The sequence below is a fragment of the Tigriopus californicus genome, chromosome 9, assembly GCF_007210705.1.
Source record: "Tigriopus californicus strain San Diego chromosome 9, Tcal_SD_v2.1, whole genome shotgun sequence".
Lineage (NCBI taxonomy): Eukaryota > Metazoa > Arthropoda > Copepoda > Harpacticoida > Harpacticidae > Tigriopus > Tigriopus californicus.
The window spans coordinates 12552093-12575306 of NC_081448.1; the positions used below are offsets into that span (position 1 = coordinate 12552093).

At 43.1% G+C, this 23214-nt stretch overlaps 3 protein-coding genes across 4 annotated transcripts in view; 1 reads left to right on the forward strand and 2 right to left on the reverse strand.

The window, feature by feature from the left end:
- LOC131886489 (mucin-17-like) overlaps nt 1-12904 on the reverse strand; it is a gene marked incomplete in the record, with an annotated part of 19635 nt that extends 6731 nt beyond the window's left edge. The window contains 6 exon segments of the mRNA XM_059234854.1: nt 322-422; nt 1243-1331; nt 2181-2423; nt 5541-5686; nt 6044-6140; nt 12224-12904. Coding sequence (XP_059090837.1) covers nt 322-422; nt 1243-1331; nt 2181-2423; nt 5541-5686; nt 6044-6140; nt 12224-12244 — 697 coding nt within the window.
- A 3503-nt stretch (nt 12905-16407) lies between these two features.
- LOC131886806 (sodium- and chloride-dependent glycine transporter 2-like) lies at nt 16408-18555 on the forward strand. The gene is made up of 2 exons (XM_059235211.1): nt 16408-17125; nt 17186-18555. Exons 1-2 carry the CDS (start codon nt 16496-16498, stop codon nt 18464-18466), a joined length of 1911 nt encoding a protein of 636 aa, XP_059091194.1. The 5' UTR covers nt 16408-16495; the 3' UTR covers nt 18467-18555.
- LOC131886807 (leucine-rich repeat neuronal protein 3-like) lies at nt 18475-23190 on the reverse strand. 2 transcript variants are annotated; one of them, XM_059235212.1, is made up of 6 exons: nt 22578-23190; nt 22384-22507; nt 19798-20107; nt 19493-19724; nt 18735-18849; nt 18475-18665 (listed from the first exon to the last, which is right to left on the reverse strand). In XM_059235212.1, the coding sequence occupies exons 1-6, from the start codon at nt 23098-23100 to the stop codon at nt 18587-18589; spliced, it is 1383 nt and encodes a 460-aa protein (XP_059091195.1). In that variant the 5' UTR covers nt 23101-23190; the 3' UTR covers nt 18475-18586. The 2 variants fall into 2 exon arrangements, with proteins under 2 accessions (XP_059091195.1, XP_059091196.1); XM_059235213.1 differs by lacking the exons at nt 18475-18665; nt 18735-18849 and adding an exon at nt 18862-19267.
- Nucleotides 23191-23214: the final 24 nt, after the last annotated feature.

A 23214-nucleotide genomic window follows, 5' to 3' on the forward strand; every position in this document is an offset into this window, starting at 1 on the left:
GAGGTTCCACAAACCCAGCTAAAATACTAGCAAGCTCCTTCTGAATGGCCAAACGAGACTTTTTCTTGGCCAGGGTGTGGTTAGAATACCTTTGAAGCCGGGCACCAAATCTGGCCAGGCTCCAAGTGAAATCTAGGATGAATCCAGATTAAGTCAAGCTCTAGAGATTTGGGAACGTAGTTCCAACACTTCCATATTTTTGGCATTGGGAACATGTGACAAGATCGGGTAAGTGCGGTTCAGCTCCATTGCTATTCTCATCACGTGCTTTGATTCGAATGTAAATGGTTCAAAAGAGGACGGAAGCTCGTGAGTTCTTACCATTCGTTCCATCTGGAATCGAAATCACGTGCTTTTCCGCCATTCCACTGGCTCCACTCTGGATTTGTCCCATGGAAACCGACTCACTCAGTTGAGGGCGCCTGGAAATGGAAGCAGATTACCGACTTAGAAAAGGACTCATTTGATCGTAGGTCCACATTAGAGGCCTTTCAGACTTGTTCGAAAAATTGGCAAACTTTGATGACTTTGAGTGGCTAAAAGTTGGCTTCTGAGGCAAGAAATGCCTTAGCTCAATCATACCTAATGGGCCAACACCATTATAAACTGTCTCACTACACCGATTGAATGCGATTTATGGAACCATTTCACGGCTCGAATACAGTAAAATCATGGCCTCTTCACCGTTTGCGTTAGCAAAATCCTCCACAAACATATAATGCTATGGATGGCCAAAAAATGGAACGGCAATGGTGTTCGCTTGAAATGGTCCAAGTTATTTGTTAGCAAATTTGGGATCCATTAATTTGCGTTAAAATTAACGACCTAAGTTGAGCGAACGACATAGGGGGTCTGGCATTGTTTTGCCAAAGCTAAAATTTGGTCCTTCTCCATCAAAAGAGAGACCGCAGGAACACTGTCCCTCATGCCACGCCTTGTGGAGTGCTTGAGATGTGCCTAGACTTTAATTCTTGATACCCACAAAGGATTTTTGCCAAAAAAAGATAAGAGTTCGTTTTCGGCGATAAGGAAAAGTAGGAAGAACTTTCTCCAGGATTACAGCCGCGGATTTTTTTTTCTTTTTTAACTTTACTTTGGGAACCAAAATAACAAAAGACCACGTTGTGCTCAAGAACAACACCAACAAAACAAGCGAGAGACTTCAGTTTGTTGTTCTAAAGCTGCAACTGCAAGCACTTTCTCAGATGAGACTTTCCGTTTCGCATAATATCTTCCTCCTACCTGGCATCTTCCACTGTTTTCTTCCTCAGATCGTTTTCCATTGCAGATCCAGGGGCTGGCATACTATTTGTCATTTGCAAGGGATCCATCTGGAACATTAATGGAACAATCAGACACTGAATGAAGCAGACATGAGTATTCGATAATGGCATGCAGTTACGCGGGGTCTCCTTCATCCCTCAAACATTTGGTGTCTCATCACCCTGAGGTGTTCCAAAACCCATGGAACAACTGTGAATACATAAATCTAGCCAAGACCGCGGGGATCTGCAGTCTAACGCCAGTGAATTATGAGACAGGGTTGCACAAGAGCCGAGAAAGTTGCGAATCCTGGTGGCCCTGATGAAAATGGAATGATATTGGGTTTCGTTTCTCAACAACCCACCCAAGGACTTCGAGCTCCTTTCTTGCGAGAAAACAGTACGTTAGACACACACTGTCGACATTGTACAAGGAATATCATATCACACATCGCATACGAAACCGGGTCCCAATATTCGCAACCCACGACAATTCAAGGGCTTTCAATGCATTGTCAACAAAATCTATTTTGTACATAAGAACCATCATTTACGTAAGATGGACAGTTGTGGTTCATGATTTAGACCACCAGATCATTCAGCAATCTGGTTTGTAACATGCAAGTCTACGGGTCTACGCTGAAATCGGATGTTTAGAAAGCAATGGGAAGTCTTGAAGATTGATCCCAAAGATCAAGTTCGCATGGGGTCATAACGAGATCTATGATAAAATCATGTCTGACGGAAACGTCCATACTATAAAGGTTATCTGTACTACTGTAGATAGAAGGGAACATGCACATTCGGGGTTTTATGACAAAAGGGATTAGCGAAGGGGAACAAGCCTCGAAACAGGATGGACAAAAATTGGACAACCAAGGACAGGGACCAAATGATAAAGCCAGACGACATCTCCACCTGATCAGCTGCTGTCGATGTCTTGGAGGAGCTCAGCTGTCGTCTAGCTTGACCTGGAATACAAGCCGAGGGCACCGACATCACGGATTTAGCTGCCATGGAAGTAGGCACACGGTGGGTGGGACGAAGGCCATCGTCACGGGTGGAACGCACCCGTCGACTCACGGGGCCCTCGGAGCGAGCTCGACGCTGGGCCATGGTTGAAGAGGCACTTGAGGCCCCTGGGCCCATCCTTCTGGAGGACTGTTAGGGAGGAAAAAGGAAGCCATCTTTGATGTTATGCGTTGCTTAGAGATCCACGAGAGTCAGAGATTTGTTTTCGATTGATAAGAAAGAGAGTATGCTTAGAGCTCTTCTTGGAATTGTTTGTGCGGACTCGATTTGTTCCAAGTTCCGTTGCTGTTGGCACCGATCCAAAACAGCCTGTTTATGATGCCTTAAGTGCATTAATACTCCATTGTCGTGTCTGGCTAGGTCTTTTGAGAGAGTTATTGAATGCACAATCCTCAAATGGAAATGTTTCCCACCAATACAGCATTGTAAGTATTTGAATGTAATTTAGCCCTCAATCAATCTTGGATCAATATTAGCAGACGCTTACAAATGTCACTTGAGCTCAAAGGTCAATCGTGTTTCACATGGCCATTATAATATCAACGAACAAATTAGAGACTAATTAAACCGAAGTAATCATTGATCGGCGGAAAAAGCACATCGCCCATCCAATCAAATCTTTCAGCTCACATCAACTTTCACTCAGAACCCATACATCCATCTCGAACCCAAACATCTAACCGTGGAAGTAAGGCATCATATCAATATGCCCTCACATTTCAATTCAAATACCAAAGATGTGATCATATATGTTCTATCTCAGTCTCTGTTTTGCCCCTCCCTCCATATACGTACGTAGACAACAAAAAATATGTTTTCCTTCAAGTTGTCCAGACGTCTGATCCTGAACTAGTCGTGCCCCCCTTAAGCACTCTATTGAATGTGGATACCTTACACACCAAGTCAACTCCGGCTTGAAGATCCCCGTCCTCGACGAACGACGACGTCGTCGTCTTTATTGGTGTTGTAGACCGAGTTGAGCTACACACAAGATATTCTTCGACCCCATCCAACAGACCCGAAGTAAAGGGGCAATGGCATTGAATGCTCCCTCTATGGAGCTGAACAATAGTAGCTCTGTGGACAACATCAAAAAACGAGAGGAAAAACCAGAAGAGGGGAGAGGAAAGGAACGAAGGAGGACTGTTGAAGAGGAGAGGAGGAAGAAGTCGCAAAAAAGCCGAAGATAGCTTGGCTAGCAAAAAAGGCTTCTTGAACGTGTGGAGGGCGGAGAGGAAGAAGGAAGGAGCAAAAAAGGCCGTATGAAAAGCGTGCTTGATAGTCAAAGAGGGGGAGAACAAATGGAGCCTCTGGTCTTGTTCTGAACTTCTGTCAATGGAAACCACTTGTGCGAAGGGGGAAGGGTTAAAATTTGCGAGTACACGCAGGTTATCATTAATCAAAACGAGCTAAAGGGTTAAGAAAACCCCTTTGGTGTCGAATGAACCTTTTGATTGACATTGCTGGAGCGCTTGGCTTCTTTTGAACGGGAGAAATTGCAAAATACTCATGAATAGAGAGGGCTTGTCGTCTACGTATTTGTATATTTGTCAGGCTTAAGTTTTTAATGGCATCATATTTGAATTGATACAGTTATATAGGTAAACGTACGAGTGACTGCCTTAGCCTTAGGCTGAATAGAGAACAGAGTTAGGAGCTCGAGTGACTTGAAAGTGGCGCTGAAGCAAATAGGGCACAAAAAAGGGAGCAAAAACCCCTGAAGATCCAATAACAAAGAACTTGGATAAAGCTCTCTATTAACCAAAGTAGAGCTCTAGAGCTGATTTCAATTCGTTTTAACATGGCAAACAAACGATTTTGTTTATTATGGTGTTAATGAGTCGATCATCAAATATCACTTCGGTTAAAATCAAAACACGTATCTGAAGCGTTGTTGTTCTGGGAAACGATAATTCCTTTCAAAAGTGCTCTAAACGCAGAGAGCAAACCTGCGGAGTAAATGAGTAAAGACATTTGAGGGGGCAAAAAATGCCACTTCCGACCAACACACCCAATACTCGTCTCTCATTCTGACAAAGCGTGATGTTCTGACATCCTAATACAAATCCCGGAGATCCGCCCTTGCAAATCAACAGCCACCCTCCACGGACACACTTTGTTTGTCTGGTTTTTGACCCCCTTCTTTTCTTTGTCGAAAAGTTGGAACGAGAAAATCAGTGGAGCCTTAGCAAATCGAAAGGAGCTCTAAACTCTCTAGAATAGAGGAAATGGCCGAGTAAATGGCTCCTCATTTACAAGGACAAATCGCCTTTGACCTACAGCCCCGAGGTTTTTTCCTTGTTTCAAGATTACACTTTTATCCCGCGAGAGGGGGCTGGTTGATGCTTATTGTAAGGGTGCGCAGAGATTGAGGCCCAGTTAGAACGCTTATCTGGAAGATTTCTGAAGCAACGTGAACTGCATTTCCCAGTTGGAGTGAGTAATGCATTTTGACCTGTTCTCTGGTTTGAAAATGAACTTGCTCCACTGTTTAAACACGCTAGAGGGCTCCTGATTTATTTCAAGAGGGATTTTAGAAATGGGCCAAAATGATGCTCATTTGCATAACAAAGACTCTTGTGACAAGATGAATTTCCGGATTTAAGCCCTCGTCCAGGTTTAAGAAACACAGAAGACTTGGACTTTCTCCACTAAAAGACAAAAGCTGATTTTGGTCGGTTTCAAACTTTCCTTTCCGAGACAACTTCAAGTTTCGGATCGCCGTCTTTTCGGTTAGTATGCAAGAATTTTAGATCTCTTGAACATCCGATCTTGTTTGACGATGCATATTTTTTAACACTGTTTTTGCGACCACTCTTTTTTTTCCCAGAATAGAAATACGATTATTCATGGAGTTTCTTGGATGCATTCTTCATTTAATATCATTGCAGAACATTACACTGCCACTTCAATCTCCACATTGTCCACCAAGTGCAAGATATCAAAAAGTGTAAAAATTGGAACTCTTTTTTTTGCCTAAACTCTTGTTCCCTAGGATGGATCGCTCCAAGTTGCAAATTGAGTCAAATTTACCGCAAGTTATCTCCATAGAGAAACTCACCATGTTACAGCAGAAAACTTTCCTTTGGAATGCGCACTTCTTGGCTTTCAAACCCACAAGTTTCGGCCACGAGAATAAAACTCCCAGGGTGCCTTTAATGCTCAACCAAAAGGCTTCTTTCTCACTCCCCACAGGAGTTGGAAGCCTCAAATGCTCGTTATTATCTTTAAAAATGCCACTCTTACCCGAGCTCGACCGTCCGCTTGATCCGAGGTCGTGGCCAATTGTCCTCGCGTTGGAAATGGAGGAGCCAAAGAGGCATCGAAGAACTCATGGCTCCTATACGCCTGATCCGGGTGTTTCTTTTTCCGTGAGAAGGTCAGGAAATCGTCTGCAATGCAAAAATGGCAGAACACTCACTCGGTAGCTCAGTTTAGCTCGGGGGAGGGGGGGGGGAGCTTCTATGAGAATAAATGGAATGGGAGCCGGTAAATCGGGCCCAAGGCTTTTTCTTCTTCTTTCTGTTGAGGTGGGGAGCGAGGATGGGATAAGACCCCATGTGCCCAATGGTATCTACTGCCAGATAAAAGATGGGCCCATGGCAAGTGCTCACTTGACTGCCAGCTAGCTTTAATAACCTTGTTTTATGAGGGAACGGTTGTGAGCTCCTTGCATTATATATCAGCTTTTCAGAGGTGCTCGGGGCAGATATTGGAAAGTTGGCTTTTCACTTAGGATCGGTACTTACCCAGTTTGGGCTGGGGAGGCTTTCGAACCACGACCACTTCGCCGGAGTTGGGCTTGAACTCGTGCCATCGATATGTGCTTTTATATTCAGAATGAAGCTGGAAGAAAAGAGGCAAAAAGTTCTTAACTCCTATGTACTGAAAGGGTGCCACGCTTCGTTCAACTTTATGGTAGGCAGCTTTTAGTTCTTGTGATTGGCTTTTACGACCTTTGGAAGACATTTTGGACCCATTTGGGAATTAGTTTAATACTCATTTTTTTCTCTCTGACTCTCTCAAAAAGGGTCGCGAAAAGAGCTTTTGGGAACGCTTTCCATGCTTGAGCAAACAGGTTGAGGATGAAAGCGATATTTGTCATGTCATCACTCACGTTATCATGGAAAACAAGTTTGTTTATGCACGGCACAGAATAAAATTACACCTAGATTGTGAAGGTCCTTCATGTTGTTATCCTCGATTCCATAATGAAGGGATCGTACTTTTCAACTTAACTGGGTGCATGTGTTCCATTTCGTGGAACGCTTCTCTTCCATTTATATACATATATGTTTCCATTCTGTCTACGCTGTAGGTGCTCATTAGGCTGATCCTTAATGGCAGTAATTATCCGCATCGTAAAAAAAGAATTACCTTATCTACCTCCAATGCTGGACAGGCACGGCATAGGTTCCAAAAATGTGAGATCATCTTTCCTTACACCAAATAGCTCGAGGTTGTTGTGGCCTTCTGTTAGTCACGGAATGATGATTTGATGAGGCCAAACAAAAAGCACAACCAACCGAAATCCCCCGAAACGATATATGTCACTTCTGTCACTCCAAACGCCTGTGAATCCGCTATTATTGGACTCGGAAAGAGGGATTGGCAACGAAGGGTGGAGCAAAATTGGGACACAACGACGAATTGGCAAATGGGATCGAATACAAATCTCCAGCGATTCACTAGCTCGAGGGTCCCCGGGAGACCTCGAACACTCGATATGATTCGTCAAATTATGCTGACCACCCCGAGTTATCAACGAGATTGACGGAACACCGAACGACAAGTTTTGTGCTTTTGGCACCGAATGAGCACGATTTCGCCAAATCAGACGAGGCTGCTGTCGCCCATGCTGCTGTCAGTGGCACTTGGTCCAGTTGTGAGTGGCACTCGCCCCCAAAGACTTGTATTGGAACTTTGGCCTCGGCTTGGGCCTGCGAAAAATTTAGAAGAGCCTCCTGGACGGGGATGATGGTTCCACCACTGACATGTCTTATAACAACAAGAAGGGCTTCTTCGTGGAGTTCGCCGCAGTCTTGAGTCCTTCTCGTCTGTCTCTTCTTCTTCTTCTTCGTACCAAGGATCAGAGAAAACAGCTGTCTAACTGCACGAAAGAGATCCCATCCTGGGATTCTTCCTTCTTCCCTCCCCTTCCGTCTGAGTTGTCCCTTTTCTCCCTCCTTCCTCTTTCCTTCCCTCCTTCCCTCCTTCTTTCCTTCGTTCCCTCTCTCTTTCTTTCACGTTCGTTTGCCTTTGGAACTGGTTGGCCTTGCTTGGCGACTGCCTGTTTGCACATTGAGGTCAGCTGTTGCCGTGTCTTCGGTCTTGTCAGCTGACGTGAAAGGGAGCGGTCGAAGAAGAGGAGAGCCTCCAATGAAAGCTAAAGGCCATGTGCAAAGGAGGCCACTAAGAGGAGAACCGGGACTACCACCAGTCCCTTTCTCCTCTTTCCCCACTTCTCTTTCTTAGCACTGTTCTGCAATCAAATTGCAAAATGCATTCATGTTCATGGTGGCCAGCTATTCTGACCCGTTCGGGACCCAAAAAAGGCTGGGCTGTGGAAAGAACCCTGGAAGAAGGAGAGGATGTGAAACCCGGGGGATAACCAGTCAAGGAGAGCACAAGACACAATATGAACCAACGACATCCGTTGCTTTACATACGCCCCAGATGGGACAGACATGTAATTGAGCGTGAATGGTAGACTCAGTGTCTGTCAAGCTGAAAAATGGGCCCCATCTTTTGAATGTTGGTTCCAAATGGTGAGAAACGACTGGCTCACAGAGTGGCTGGCCAACCATTGGACCTTTTTATCTAGCCGAGAGATGTGTCAAACCGCCTGGCACTCCAAATTGGTCACACATCCAATGCCAGACGGTCCAAGAAGAATTTCAACGAGTCCTTATTAGAAAGGCTCAGGAGCTAGGCTATAGTCAAAGGCTCTCTCACGTTGAAAGTGACACCTTTGGACCGGAAAGTTCAACATTGTCTTTCCCTCTCTCTCTCTCTCTCTCTCTCTCTCTCTCTCTCTCTCTCTCTCTCTCTCTCTCTCTCTCTTTTTCTCGGTCGTTTTTTTGGTTGAATAGCCGGCACCGACTTGACTCAATTGAAACTGAAAGCTATTAACTTGATAATCTCAAGGGAGACTTGAAAAAAAAAGTACTCCCTTCAGTGAACACTTCAATGTGAGTGAATGCAGAGCATTCCAATTAGCGGGGAACAAACACGACTGAAACCCACAGATGTTTGCGGAGACGGCCATTTTTTGGGCGCGGCCTTCTCCCCTCTCTCTGGCCAATCTGTGCCACTTCCCACACTTGTTTTCAATGCTGTATGTACAGTGACAGAATAACGGCAGCCATTTATTGATCGCAATTTTTCGATAACAGCTCAAGTCCCTCGACAGCCAAGCAGAAAGTCACTCACTCTTGACTCAATCGAAGGGAAGATCAACATGCTCGTCTTTCAAAAATGCACTCAAACACGAAAGCATTGATCGCCAAAGAGACGGAAATGTTAATCCCAATCTTCATGTTCGAGCTTGGAACAACCTTGAAGTACTCAAGTTGGGAGACCTCGGGCAGGAAGAAAGGCCTAAGGCCTCGGCTTGGGACCAGCTATGAATAACCCTGAGTTTGAGCTTGGTAAGGTTTTGCTTCAAGTAAGAGCATGACTGGAACTGCATGTTCCTTTTCACACTTTACCAGATTGTCTGTTTCAGTTATGTAGCACTGAAGGTGAACGTGATAAAAATCGTGTTCCCGGGACCCCCTTTAAATTCTTACATCTTCAAAATCTTTGGGTAACCCAAAGGTTTTGGCCTCGAGAGTGATCACGAATCGATCTTGCTTTGTTCCACTCGAACGAGTTGGTGAGCCCTAATCTGGTAGTAATCAGTGAATGGCGCGTTGTTCGGTTCCAAAGTTTCCATTCCTAACCAAATTACACGATTTAATGACCGCAAAGTGAGTTTGGAGACACCCAACCAGAGCGTTTCTTTGGGACGCAGAAGGAAGAGGCTTTTGGAAAGCTTCTTTGGAAACGAGCGATTCCAAAGTCCTTTGTACAGTATTGTCTTTTCGTCGAAGCTCATACATTGGCGCAGTAAGAGTCTTCCCAACGATTGTTCCACTCACATGCTTCGGTATAATGAGGATGGACCATAATGTCATTTGCATAATCTAAGGCTACTAGCCCTCCATGCATTGCCATCACTGATAACCAAATGAGGGGCGCCATTTTATCTGACCATATCTTGAAGGATCCGAAAATTCAATTCCACCACGGATGCGGTCAAGTAAGTTATTTATTGGACCTTGAAGCCCATCCGACTGAGTTATATTTTCATTCTCTTGGCACACTCCCAATGAGGAAGACGGATCCGTGAAAAAGGGAGGGGGGCACTCCCAAAAGAGGAGAGAATGCGAAACATTGGCCCACCAGATTGGAACTCATCAAAACTTTGCCGCAATCCCGGCCACATGTCAGCTGTGGCCGGAAACACCGTAGTTATGTTTCGCCATTGCAACGCTTCCCAGTAGGCAACGATTGTTAATCAAAGCCCAGATCCGACCACCTATCAGATTTGAGAGTGCAAACCAAAGCCCAGCTTGGTGTGATATAACTTTTTGGCGCCAATCCATGTTGAAATTGACTATACTGTACAGCCTTGTAAGAGTAATCTTGTTTTTTCTGAAGTTACATTTTTTGGGGGGGGGATGACAGTCCTGATTTTTTAAGGCCGGCAAATGTAGGGAGATTGAAGAGGTCCTTCAAAAACGTTATTTGATTCCGATGCAAATCATTTGAGCCACTATCTGTGATTTAAGGGCCTCTTTATGCAAACAAATAGTCTGGAGTGATCTCATGTTTTAGAAATATGAATCTAAGTTATCGCGTTTAGAATTTCAATTGAGTGAATTTAGTACCAAAGCCAAAAACGGTCGATTTCTTTTTCGGAGGAGAATGATGCTTGTAATTGAAGCATGTTAGGTGAAACAGCTTCATATTCAAGATTTCTTTAGCATTAGCCATAAAACGCACTCTGATTTGTGTCACTATCCAAGCGACCTCTTTCTAGTTTGGGAAAATGAGGACGAGAAACTTAATTCTTGAAGGGCAAAGTTCTTAATCCATCCGGGTTTCATGTCACTCAACTGTCTTTCCTTTAGCTTTAACTGCAGATCGGCTTTTCAAATTTCTCCAAGAATTGGAACCTCAAGGATCGAATTCGCATCATCTGGTTAGCTTGTCTTAGGAAAGGACCTTGATAGTTGATGCCAAATGTGAGAAAGGATGAAAATCGTCAGAAGGTTTGGTAAATGTGTTTTTAGTTAAACAACAATGCCAAGTTTTGACATGATTGAATGAAATTCTAGCCGTCAAAATTTTAGCTCGCCGCACTTTTCGAAATGATAAATGCGTTGTGTTCATATGGTTCCATCTTTCAAAAGAAAAAATACAAATGTGAGGATGAGAGACGCCTCGAAGATTGTAGGGCTGATGACACAAAAATTAATACCTGACCTCATATTGCCAACACACTTTATGATGAAACAAATACATATCACTCCAGGAATGAAAAAATACCCTCTATACAAAGGAGACACCAAGGGGCCCACAATCGAACATGTGTGCGGTTTTGCTCCTCCCAAAATTGGAAAGGTCAATGAACCCGAAGTCCATTGGAACAAGCTCAAATCATCGAGGTTGATCTCAAACTCTGCACAGGGAATATTGTTCAAAAGCAAAAGCGCTTCTTTATGCCCATGATTTCCACCCATCAAACTCAAAAAAGAAATTGAACATTTCTACAGAGTCCGAAACCATAAAGACGTAACTTGGCGCGACTGTTCTGTGAAATCCGCCCAGAACTCGAGAAAGTGTCCATCAACTGGGAATTGCTTTACCCATTGCAGTTGTATGTACGCCCAGAGCCTGGATCATGACACTTTATGACTCTCTCCCGGGAATGGAGAACCATATCGTAAGCTATAAGAAAGACTAACAAAGACTATGCAACTATGGAGTTAATAACATGAACTACTCTCATTCACGTGAGTGGTTCCAAATGTGACTTTAACATGATGTGTTTGGACCACATCGTCTGCATGATTGTGGAAAGGTTGGCCTTTCTTTAAGATCATTTCAAGCTCATTGGCTAGTGAGCCAGCCTATGTAGCACATGGAAGGCCAAGAATGAAAAATCTTCCCCTCTACCAGACTATGAACCACCTCCCGAGTGGTTAGCTTCTCATGCGATGGTTCTCCTTCGTGAGCGTCCTTGGCTCTTTTAGTCGCCCTTGGTGCGTGGAAATCCATTTCCATTGAAGAACTGCAGTTTGGTTGTCGTCCTCGGCGAGGCTCTTGGGAAAATTGTATACCACTGTACGAACTATCCGACTATGCTGAACAATCATGGACGACGGGATCGACTCCGAGAATAACAGCTTCATGGACCAAGCTGTTGACCTCACCCAAAGATGGAATTCCGTCCAAGAGAATTGTTCCAAAATGAATGTTCTCGAGGCCAAACGAACCAAAGGGACAGTTCATTATGGGACTTGACTGAATGAAACCATTGGTTCCGAGTTCCTCGAGCGTGAGCTTTGGGTGGTACTCGCCGTGGGTTTCCTAACGAAAACCATTGCGAACCATTTGTATGCTCCGCACGGATCCAATTGGGACCATGTATCAAAAAGCACGACCTCTCATGCAATAATCCGTGACACCCCAAAAGTGACCCAACCATGAGCGCAGAAAGTCTTAGGAGGATAATGGCCTCGCACTCTTGATGCTTCAACAAGTTTCAAAGAATAATCGATTGAGGGGTCATAAAAACCGTTTTGAAGGGTCGGATTCAATATCACCATTAGACCTCACAAGCAAGTCAAAAGTCAGGATGGCCAAGGCTTTGGTCTTACCTTGGGGTTAAATCCGGACATGGTCACAGCCAGTCAAACGTAGAAATGAACGTTACAATTGACTTTCAAGCAAGTCTTTGATCAAGGAGAAAGCAATATCATCACCACTTGAATCACCAGCAAGATAAATGACAGCCTACAGACAGTGACAATATGTTGCAACGAAAAGACACCGAAAGCCTCTTGACGATAGAGCACTTAATCAGCTTAGTGCCTATGAGTGTCACACAGACAAATCCTGTCTCAAAAGCCATGGATCACGGGTCTCGTCCGTCCAAGTTCCACCTTTAATCCAATCGGTCCAAGTTCCACATAACACCGAGCAGTGATCTTCAATCGAAGTGACCCACCGCAACTCCCCCACCACCACTGGCCGAGTGAGAATTTGAACCCTTCGTGTGCTCTCAGTGGTGTTTTTTTTCGTTCGAGCAGACTTTGGAAGGTCCTAGCTGTTTTGCAGCTGAGAAGGCACAGAATTCAAAAGACCACCTTCTTTAAGTTCGCTTGTTCTGCTGTTAGAATAGGCTTGTGCCAACATGCTCGGCCTCAGTTAGGCATGAAGAGGACGGACGCTTTGGGCTCGTCAAGAGAAGAAGGACCCTTCATCGCTCCTTGCGCTTACTAGACCGACTATAGCTAAGCGCGATGAAAAAGAACCAGAGCGTCCAATCTTCGGGCACTACCACCACCACCACCACCGCCACCACCACGACAACGACAAGCACACCGCCGTATTGCGAGGAACACGAAACACTGAAGGCGAAAGAGAGAGGGAAAGATCCTCGGAAACCTCTCTTCTTCGTTTCTGTCGGTCGTCCTCGCTTTCCGAGCTTCCTCTTGGATAAAGGCTAATCCTCAGCATGAAGGACGTTGGCTCCTCAGGGTTGCATTGACCAACTCTAGATGGTAAGTACGGTCGCCCAGATTGCGTTCCGTTTCCTTGTCCCATCATGGAGCAAAACAGACCTATTCAAGGAACAACATCAACAATATCTCTGTTCTAGCCTGACTCCTTTTGGTTTTAATTGCTTTCATTAACCCAAAACACCCAATCACTTGGTGTCCCTGAAACATTAGTCAGAAGCGCTCGATGTTCCCTTTTCGTGAGTGCTGCGGCCGAGAGCCTCACAACGAGAGTGTTCCAAAATAGCAGGACAGAAGAGTGAAGAATAGAGAACGGAGACGAAGAGTGAAGAATAGAGAACGGAGACGAAGAGTGCATGCCAATTCAATACATCGTATACACACTGTACGCCCGCGGTGTGCTCGAATTGGAGCAAATGGTGTACTCGCCTGAATTATGCTCGGGGACCAACGAACTGGGAACCATTTCATTCCAAGGCGAGGCAGCTGGCCGTGGCCAAGGCTTGATTTCTTGCATGACGACTGGTTAATCGGCCTCATGGGCCCTGATAATTATGGAAGCAAAGGCCTCGGCCCCGATGACTCGCTCATCAAGCGGGTCCAAAAGCTTGGCCTGATGTGCTAATGGATCCAAATACAGTTTTAATGATGTCTGAAGAATCCAATGGCCCCAATAAAAAAGACGACACTCTTTTTCAATCCAATAGAGTTGAGAGGGACTCGAGATGTCTCTCCCTCGAGGAAAGATGAAATAGACCAAATGGGTTGCTGATAGAGAGGAAAATAATGGTGGGTGAATGTCTCTTGGGACCCTTGAGACACAGGATTGAGAAGGGAAACGACCTATCTTTCCAACAGAGCAATCGAATCGAAATAGAAGCCTGACTTGACTCGGTCTGTCTTGAGAAAAGAGTTCCGAAGGAAGTCGTAAATTATGGTTCCATTCAAGTTGTCGTGCTAAGATGGACCACATCAATAAGCTGTGTCAATAGTTTTGGTAAAACTGTACAACAGTCCTCGGTCTATCAAATAGCCACTGACTCAGGCTTCATGATCGTTCAAGCCAAAAAGTTTTGGTGACTTGGATTGCCACTATCGGTTTTCATGGACTTGTGTTTGGAACTATTGGCGAATATTGAGCCGTATAACGATTCAACAAAATGTCTTGTTTTAGAATTGAGAGATCGGCCTTGCATCTAGGACTGAAATTTTAAGGTACTCGTATTTTAGTTGACTTGCAGATCAAAGTATGTTGGATTGTTACCATTGCATTGGCAAACTTCAAGGAAAGCAGTACTTTTGATATTTGTAAAACATTTTCTTAGAAAGATATATCTTAAGTAACCTTATATTGCATTTGAAATAGTTGCATCAAAAAGAAAGGTGATTTTCAATTTTTGCGATTTTTAAAATAACCCCACTTTTCAAGGTATTAGGACCTACTTATTGAATAAGTTTTAAGGGTATTAGTATTTATTTTTTCAAAAAGTTTTAAAGGTATTAGGACCTATTCATTCAATAAATGAAATGAGTGGAGAATTATTTGAAATATAAGTTGAGCATAGTTTACCCTCAGCCCTTTTAAGTTCAGATATAGCGGGGCAGTTGGGAGCTAAGAGTGATGAAAACAGAACCATCTAATCCCATATAACCAAGGAAAAATTGCTCTAGCCACTTCACTAAGTTTCCTTACCTTGACAATTTGAGGCTAGTTGTGCCAATGCCAAATCCTTGAGGCTCAACTGCTAGAGTCAAGTAGTTGTCCAAGGGGACGTCTCAATCTTCAAATTATAAACAGCATATTACTTCCATTATTCTCTATTCGGCACTTACCCGTAGTAGTCCCGCGTTTTGGAGGCGTCCGTCTGCGAGCTTTTGGACTGGAAAAAATCATAATAAATTGAACTTATTAGTATACTGTGCCTGTGCTCAGTGCTTAGTATCCTCAAAGCAAGGATGGCTTCCAGACCCGGAGAATGCAATGCCCATAAGTAGAGTAGGTGTACTCGAGATGCATTGGAGGATAAGTAGCTGGTATTGGGCTGGTTTAATCAAGCTTTCGAGTGCTCGGGCAATATCCGCCTTCTTTTCGCTTGGTCTTAAGACCACTGAGATTCGGCAGACGAAAAGGTTTTTCTTTCCAGATGTGAGTTATGGTAAATCAGATGGTACTTGGAAACGGAGCAAGGAGGGCAAGTGAGGAAAATCTCATTTCAAACCGGCTGCTCTTAACTCCAAGGTGGATAAGACCTTTCAATGGATGAATGGGGAGGAAACCTTGGAGAAAAAATGGAAGTCTATCGTCTATTCGAAAGAACTGAGTGAACTTGCCATCTGATTTGTCTAATATACAGATTCTATAAATAGTACATGTAGTACTTGTGATTGGTTCGTCTTTTTATTAATAGGGGGCATAGTTGTTCATATTTCTTATTCGAAGTATGAGGTATACCAATACACATTACACATGTTGTATTAGACATGCTGAGAGCGTACAATACATTTGAATACTAACTTATCATGTCCATGCTTTTAGCGCTCAAACAAACCCTCGAGATGAAGCACAACATGTAGTCACGTGATATTATTGAAGACAAGCATTCCAAGGTTCGTTTTCAAAGAACTGCGAGCCTCATCTGGGCTCAGGATGGTTTCGATGAGCCTAAAATTGAAAGAGACATAACAGAGAATTTATGTTTTAGGTCAGGGATCAATCAATGTCCGTGGTAACATTCTGTTAATATGGACCAACTCCCATGCCTTCGTTTTTGGCTATTGAATAGTAGATTTTCATTTCCTTCCCCAAAGTATAACAAATGTGTTGCAGCATCGTACAAATGGTTCGTACTATGCCCGATTTGCTGCGCATAACGAGACATCGATAAAGAACACTTTGTTGTTGAAGCCCTCGCTCACGTCTTCCCGCACCTCACTTGTGCTAACCTGTCACATGCGTACCTGAAATTGTGTCGAGAGGCCCCTCGTGCACCTTCCAGAAGCAAGTCTATTTTAAGGCACATTTGTTAGTGCCAAATAAACAATGGTCGTCTATTTCAATTCAGGTTTAGAACACGTTATTAGATGAAAAACATTTGCATTGAAAATAATGACGTCTGCCGGTTGTTTTCTAGGTTTGATATTAAGGATTTGTCACATTCATTTTTGAAGAAATATTGCTTTGCTTTGAAGTGTTTGGAAGGAACGTTTTGACGGATTGGTTTCCCTATCAGCTCGTCCAGACGCGCGCGATTATTTGAGACCACTAGAAATAACAAAAAACACATTCATTTCCGAGTTTCTTCGACAGATATAAAGGCTCTCAAGTTTCGAAATGGCTTCAATATCGAATCAAATTTCAATCTGGACGCATCGAAAATCAGCCAATGATTTGGAACAGTTTCAAACATCATGGAAGAAGTCAAGAACCAAAATCGGCAATCCTCGGAGGATGAGGATGACCGTGGGAAATGGGACAACCAGTGCGATTTCTTCCTATCTTGCATGGGTTACGCAGTAGGATTGGGAAATGTGTGGCGATTTCCGTACTTGTGCTACAAACACGGGGGCGGAACCTTTCTTGTGGCCTATGGAGTTATGTTGACCTTGATCGGATTGCCTTTGTTCTTCTTGGAACTGGGCATCGGGCAATACAGTGGCCTGGGACCCACCCGGATATTTGGGAAACTTGCACCGGCCTTCAAAGGCTTGGGGTACGGAATGTTATTCGTAACCTTGCTCGTGGCCATCTATTACAATATGATCATCGGGTGGACCTTGTACTACATGTTTGCCGGCTTCACCTCCACTTTGCCGTGGACATACTGTGGACAACCTTACAATGCCATTTCGTGCTATCAGTCAGAACAAGCCGAGGATTGTAATTCTGGAGGCGATGGTCTCACTTCCTATTGGAACAACACTTGTACGGACGTGTCAGAGATCTGCCAATATTATAATTTAACCCACTTGGAGGACGAAATGGACGAGTTCAATTTTACCATGTGTTCCAACGGATCAACAGGAATCCCATTGTTAAAGGTATATAGCAAGTGCTATTGTGACCCTGAAAATGTGGGTAACCATTGTCATTAATTGCAGGTTTATAATCGAACCACGGCCAGTGAGGACTACTACTCAAGAATTGTTCTGGGCCTAAGCGATGATACCACGTGGAGCAATTACGGTGGGATCAAATGGGATTTGGCTCTCTGTCTTCTAGCAGCCTGGGTCATTGTGGGCTTGAGCCTAATTAAGGGCGTGCAATCATCGGGAAAAGTGGTCTACTTCACAGCCCTCTTTCCTTACTTTGTGCTCCTGTGCCTTCTTGTTCGTGGCGCCATGTTACCGGGGGCGGTTCAAGGTATCAATTTCTATCTCCAACCAAAGTTGGAGAGCTTGCTCGACATTCACGTTTGGTCCGATGCCGCCACTCAAATTTTCTACTCCTTGGGACCAGCTTTTGGCGGCCTCATCACCTTGGCCAGTTACAACAAGTTCAACAACAATTGTCACAGGGATGCCATTTTGATAGCCATTTGCAATTTTGCCACATCCATCTTTGCCGGATTTGTCGTCTTCTCCATTATTGGATTCATGGCTCATGAATCAGGACAAGCCGTGAGTGATGTGATTGCTTCAGGCCCTGGTTTGGCGTTTGTTGCCTATCCAGAAGCCGTTACAAAGTTTTCGTGCCCGCCAGTATGGTCCTTTTTATTTTTTCTAATGCTTTTGAGCCTGGGTCTTGACACGCAATTCACCATGACCGAAACTCTGACCACAGCCGTCATGGACCAATGGCCGGAATTGCGCAAGAGGAAAGCTTGGGTGGTGATTGGGTCCGCCTTGACCGGGTTCATCCTGGGTTTACCTATGTGTTGCAATGGCGGCGTTTACATGTTTACCCTCATTGACACCTTCTCCGCCTCGTGGTCGCTCCTCCTTTTGGCCTTTTTTGAGGTTGTTCTGGTCATCTATGTTTATGGCTTCCACGAATTCATGGCCAATGTGAACGAGATGGGCATATGGGTGCCTAAGATCTTGCGTTACTACTGGCAAATCAATTGGTACTTTTTTACGCCAGTCCTTTTGTTCTTGATCACGATCATCACGTGGATCATGTTCGAGCCTTGCAAATACCAGGGCTACGTGTTTCCCCCAGCTGTTCAAGCTTTGGGATGGCTCATTGCCACCACTTCAGTTATGATTGCCATTGGAATGGGCGTGTTTGAAAGCTTAAGACTGAAAAAATCAGGAAAGATTACCACCTACAAGAGCCTGTTCCGAACCACGGATAAATGGGGACCCGCCAAACACGTTCCCATCTCGGAGGACGAATGTGAGGTTGAGACAGGCTATGATAATCCTAGTTACAATAAATAGGTTTCGAGTCGTGAAAATATGTTATAATTGGAACATTTTAGCTTATATCAATAAATATGAATCGTCTGTCATCAAAAAGTGCAGTCCTCTATAAATGTTCTCATGTGAAGTTGTTGCCGCTTATGATTGAGAGCGTGTCACTCGTTGATACCCAAAAGTAGAACGACTTTTTTGATACAATTCATTCAGGTCTGGAGCGCTGAAACAAATACAAGAAAGGAAAGTTACTCAAATAGAGTTGATTTGCCAACAAAATCCAGGTTCTTACTTGGGATAGTAGGTCCTGATTAATTTGGTGTAGAGTAGTCCCAACATTGAAACGATGATAATCATACAGAACATTCCAATGATGATGGAAAAGAGTACTCCAAACCCGGGTCCTACTATAAAATAAAAGCTAAACTTGAGATGGGATGTAAATTTTTTACTGAAGCAGTACAGATCATAAAATTCTAGGTAGTGTTCTACTTCTTGAGAATACGCAAAGCCTTGAAACTGAAATGTGGATGAGACAAAACTAGGTCATTTCAGGTCAAATCCCAAGCCATTCTAAGAGTGATACAAGGATTAAAAGTTTCCAAATTAATAAACCCTTTTCATTTATACTTCGCTTAAGTATAGCACCAAATAGCAAACTCAACCAAGAATGAGTTATGTTAAGTGTTAATGTTATTCTAGGTAGCTCTCGGCCATAACCCTATTCATCTGCTTCGTACATTTCCACTTACATCGGTGATTGACGTAACATCCTCATTTACTTACACGTGCAGAACAATCATATTTCTCTCAGTGTTTGCTCCTCTGAAATATGCGAGTTTAATCGAATCATTACAATAAGTTAAACGCCAGTGTTAAAGGTAGTGAGGCCCTAATAAAGTCTCTCTCCATCAAGATTTTTGAAAATAGTTAGTTTCAGCAAGGCAGCAAGGAACAAAATCATATTCGGTCCGAAGTAATGAGAAAGGCTGACTTTCAACATCTCTTTCGTGATGGAAGAGTCCCAAGATGATTCCAACCTCATTTTACCTGCACAATCTCGGTTAATCACGCTCATCATCACTACAGGTTCATCTTTCAACTCGGCAGGTCCGTGACAAATCAGGGAATCAATGTTGTCGATAACCTCGGGTAAGTGGTTGATCCATTCCAAATTGCAGTCACACTCCAACGGGTTTCCAGAGAGATCAAGGACATCAATTTCCCACGGGTAAAACATTGAGCCAGAGATGAAAGTAAGATTGTTATTGGCTAAATAAATCTGCAAGTTCAGAAGGAAGCATTAGCCAGCCTTTAAGTCTTAATAAGTAGCATCTCATTCAATTGCTGCCTACCTCTTTAGGAGTGTTTTTGAGCTGCCCGTCAATGGTCCTGTAGAATGCTTGGGGATCGATGTAATGTAAATGAGGATTGTCCTGCATGTCCAATCTTTGCAAGCTTGTGAGAGAGCTAAATGCCAAAACCTCCACTCGTTCCAAGAAAGGCATTTGATTGATTTTAAGCATACGAAGGGCGTGAAAGCCGAAGAAGTCATGATTGTGGATATCTGTGATATGAAGCCCGCTCAAATCCAGAACGGTCAAAGTGGATCGGATCAAAGACAGCTCCTCGTTAGGAATTTGATCAAAGGAGTTGTTTGCCAAGCTAACAAGGTGGTTGTGAATGAAATGAGCAAGGTTGAGCCGCTGAATTTGGACTACAGAAACATTTTTCATTGCAGAAAAGCCTGCAGCTTTTGAACGAGGGGTTTGATTTGGCTAGCTTCTTGATATTGTTATTGTTGATTTCAATGTCTTTTTCTATTTTTCATGATTCTATCAACTTGCCACACAAATGCTTCCAATTGAAATTGATTGCGCTTATTCTGTAGTTAGTGAAACAATAGAAGAAATGAACCGCTGCCTTACAGAGGTCCGAAGATATCAACAACTTTAGACTTGAAGCAATTGAAGTGCCTTCAAAATCAAAATGCATTCCCTTTAGATTCTTTTGATTAATAGTGCAATTGCTATAACATTGAAGTATGCCACGGCCATTTTCTAGTGGCTTTTGCCAAATTCGATTTCTCCAACGCCTGACCATGACTAATCTATTATCATGTTGACCCCACCCGGGCCTGCTGCAGTGTTATTTTCTACTCCAAAAAATTTGGATCAAACAATCTCTTATGTTGAAAATGGCACAAACATTTCGAGGCTAGGTTGCTGGATTGGCGTCGCCCAGAAGCATTTTGATCTCGTGGACGATAACAGAAAGTCAGAGTAATATAGGATGTAGGGGAGCTTTGGCATCAACCAAACGTTAACAAAATCAATCAAAATATCATGGCTGGTTATGCGTACATAGCGCTGTAAAAAAGGTAATTGCCTCTTTTGGCCTTTATTGAATGATTTGCTTCAAGAAGCTTTTTGGGACATTTTGTTACTTCCCATTTCTTTTTTTCTACAAATGTTCCTTTATATCAAAAATCCATGCATTAAAGGAACAATGGCCTCTTGATGTTATTTTGACATTTGATTGAAATGAGAGCTTTGCTTGAGAATCCTTTTTAAACGTGTAAACATGTTGTTAGGCTAGAAATATTCATCCAAGCTAAGTCATGCTGTTAAGCCAAGTTCGAATACTCGGCAATCCCTAAAGAGATTGTTGCAGGCTCACAAGCGCCATGAAGACGGGTCCAGTGAAGGTGGGTTGATGAAGATTCGATTTCAGTTTACATATTATTTTATGTATTTCTAGGAGGGAAATATATTTTTTTTCTGATAAAAAAAAAAGACAAGATACGTTTAATCACATGGAAAAATAGTTTCTACAGAAATAGTCACTTTGATTTAGGATCAAGCAAAAAAAGTCGTTTTATGTGTGGTCTAATGCAACTGAATATGGCAGAAGATATGTCCGTGCGCTTTGACGCTTACTTGCTTCTGCTCATGTTGCTTTGTTGATTCCCTTCAGGATATTTATATTTTTGTGCCAATATTTTGGGATCGGGTGAAATGGTAGATCCAGTTCTCTAGGAACTTTTCTACGAAGTTGTATTCGCAACTTAAATTCGCTCTTGCCATGGGAATTTACAAATTGAAACTGTTAAGATCAAATCTTAGGAGATAATAAAGAAATCATTTGTTAATTGAGCTCAAAGAACAACTCAGTGTAATTCACACGAGATTACGATTTTTTCATGAAAGCTGTCTACATGGCTGTTTTAATTATCTGTATATTGCTACAAAGGTTAATTGCTTATGCAATTTGCAATTTGCAATAGGTACTTGAAAATCAGAAATTTGACATTACTCAAGAGACCTATATCTTTCACGATGCAAATTAAAAGTGGTTTGACAAGTTTCTTCACTTCTTTGATCGATCCAAACCCTCAGCACTTTTTCGTACTGACCAATCACCCAAAAGTTTTTTTTTTATCTGACCAATCAAGCTCGACCACAGAGTAAAATGCTTCTACTGTACTTCTACCTATTGGAAACTGACAAGCGGACGATTTTTGAATCGGTTACCTCCCATAGAAAAAAAAGAATACAAAGTTACGTATCTATGGGTACCCCTATCAAATGGCACGAATATTTCATGCGTCTATGCGAATAAGGGTAAGCAGTTAACCGGCAAAGCGGATAGCGGCACGAATATATCAGCTAGAGTGACTGAAATAATCCTTTTCCTAAGCGTTCCTTCAAAGTCTAACGGGATTTTACCATTCTGAACCAAATCATCATTCATTGGTAACACTAGAGGCCCAGCGCCATGTAGATTTTGCGATATTATTTGTTGTTTTGGGGGGGCAGATCTTCATCAAGCTTTTCTTAGTGTTTTTGGCCAATTTTAATGGCCTTTTATTTACAGCCCTGGTTAGATGACACCGTACTCGCTAAGTTGCCAGACTTAATTTCTTGCTCATTTCATCATGCCTTAAAGAGTTAAGGCTATGTGTATCCTTAAAAAAATTTGGAGGAAGATGCTCAATTGAGCAATTGGCCAAATTGAGACTAGTCAATTGTTTGCAATTGACCAAACTGTCAGGTTCCAGCGCATCTGAAATTGCATCGTTTATCCAAATAGGGTTCCTTCACAATCAAAAATAAACGGTCTTGCCAAACCTTACCAATGCCATGAGTGGAAGAGATGTCGAGTACTTCCAAATTAGGAACCGGAATAAAAACATAAGCTGGAAGTGTGGTGAAGTAGTTGTTCCCGAGATTCAACGTTCGAAGGCGGATCAACCCTTGAAAAGTGGTTGAAGTCAGCTCACTGAGTCGATTATGACTCAAATCCAGCAATTCGAGTTCGGCCAAGGCTCCGAACCAAGCATTGGAGCTGATTTTGCCGATGAGGTTCCGACTTAGATACAACTCCTTCAAGTTATTGACATTGGAAAACAGATTGCTGGGAACGGTTATGATCTCATTCCTGGATAAATCCAGAAACGTGGTGTCATCCGGGATGTGTAACTGTTCGTCAATGTTATGAATGCTCTTGTGCTGGCAATTGACACTCCCATGGGGCTCACATTCGCACTTGATTCGTAATGGATTGTTGGAAATACACACTGAAGAGTCTCTTCCACTTTCATCTTGGGACGAACACACAGCCAGACAAAGGCTTAAGAAGAACCAAATTTGCCTCATTTTGATTTTCTTCCGAGTTCTAGAAGTTAATCAGCGAGGAAGTCATTCATTTCAAAAAAAAGCACTGGGATTGGGAGCTGATCAAGGCAGACAGGCAGGTTTATTGCAGATAAG

Coding starts and splice junctions, on each gene's coding strand:
- LOC131886806 (XM_059235211.1), top strand. CDS start 16,496: ATGGAAGAAGTCAAGAACCAAAATCGGCAATCCTCGGAGGATGAGGAT. Junction 17,126..17,185: donor CAGGAATCCCATTGTTAAAG/GTATATAGCAAG, acceptor CATTAATTGCAG/GTTTATAATCGAACCACGGC.
- LOC131886807 (XM_059235212.1), bottom strand. CDS start 23,100: ATGAGGCAAATTTGGTTCTTCTTAAGCCTTTGTCTGGCTGTGTGTTCG. Junction 20,108..22,383: donor CATAGCCTTAACTCTTTAAG/GCATGATGAAAT, acceptor CCACCTTGTTAG/CTTGGCAAACAACTCCTTTG. Junction 19,725..19,797: donor TCAAAAACACTCCTAAAGAG/GTAGGCAGCAAT, acceptor CTGAACTTGCAG/ATTTATTTAGCCAATAACAA.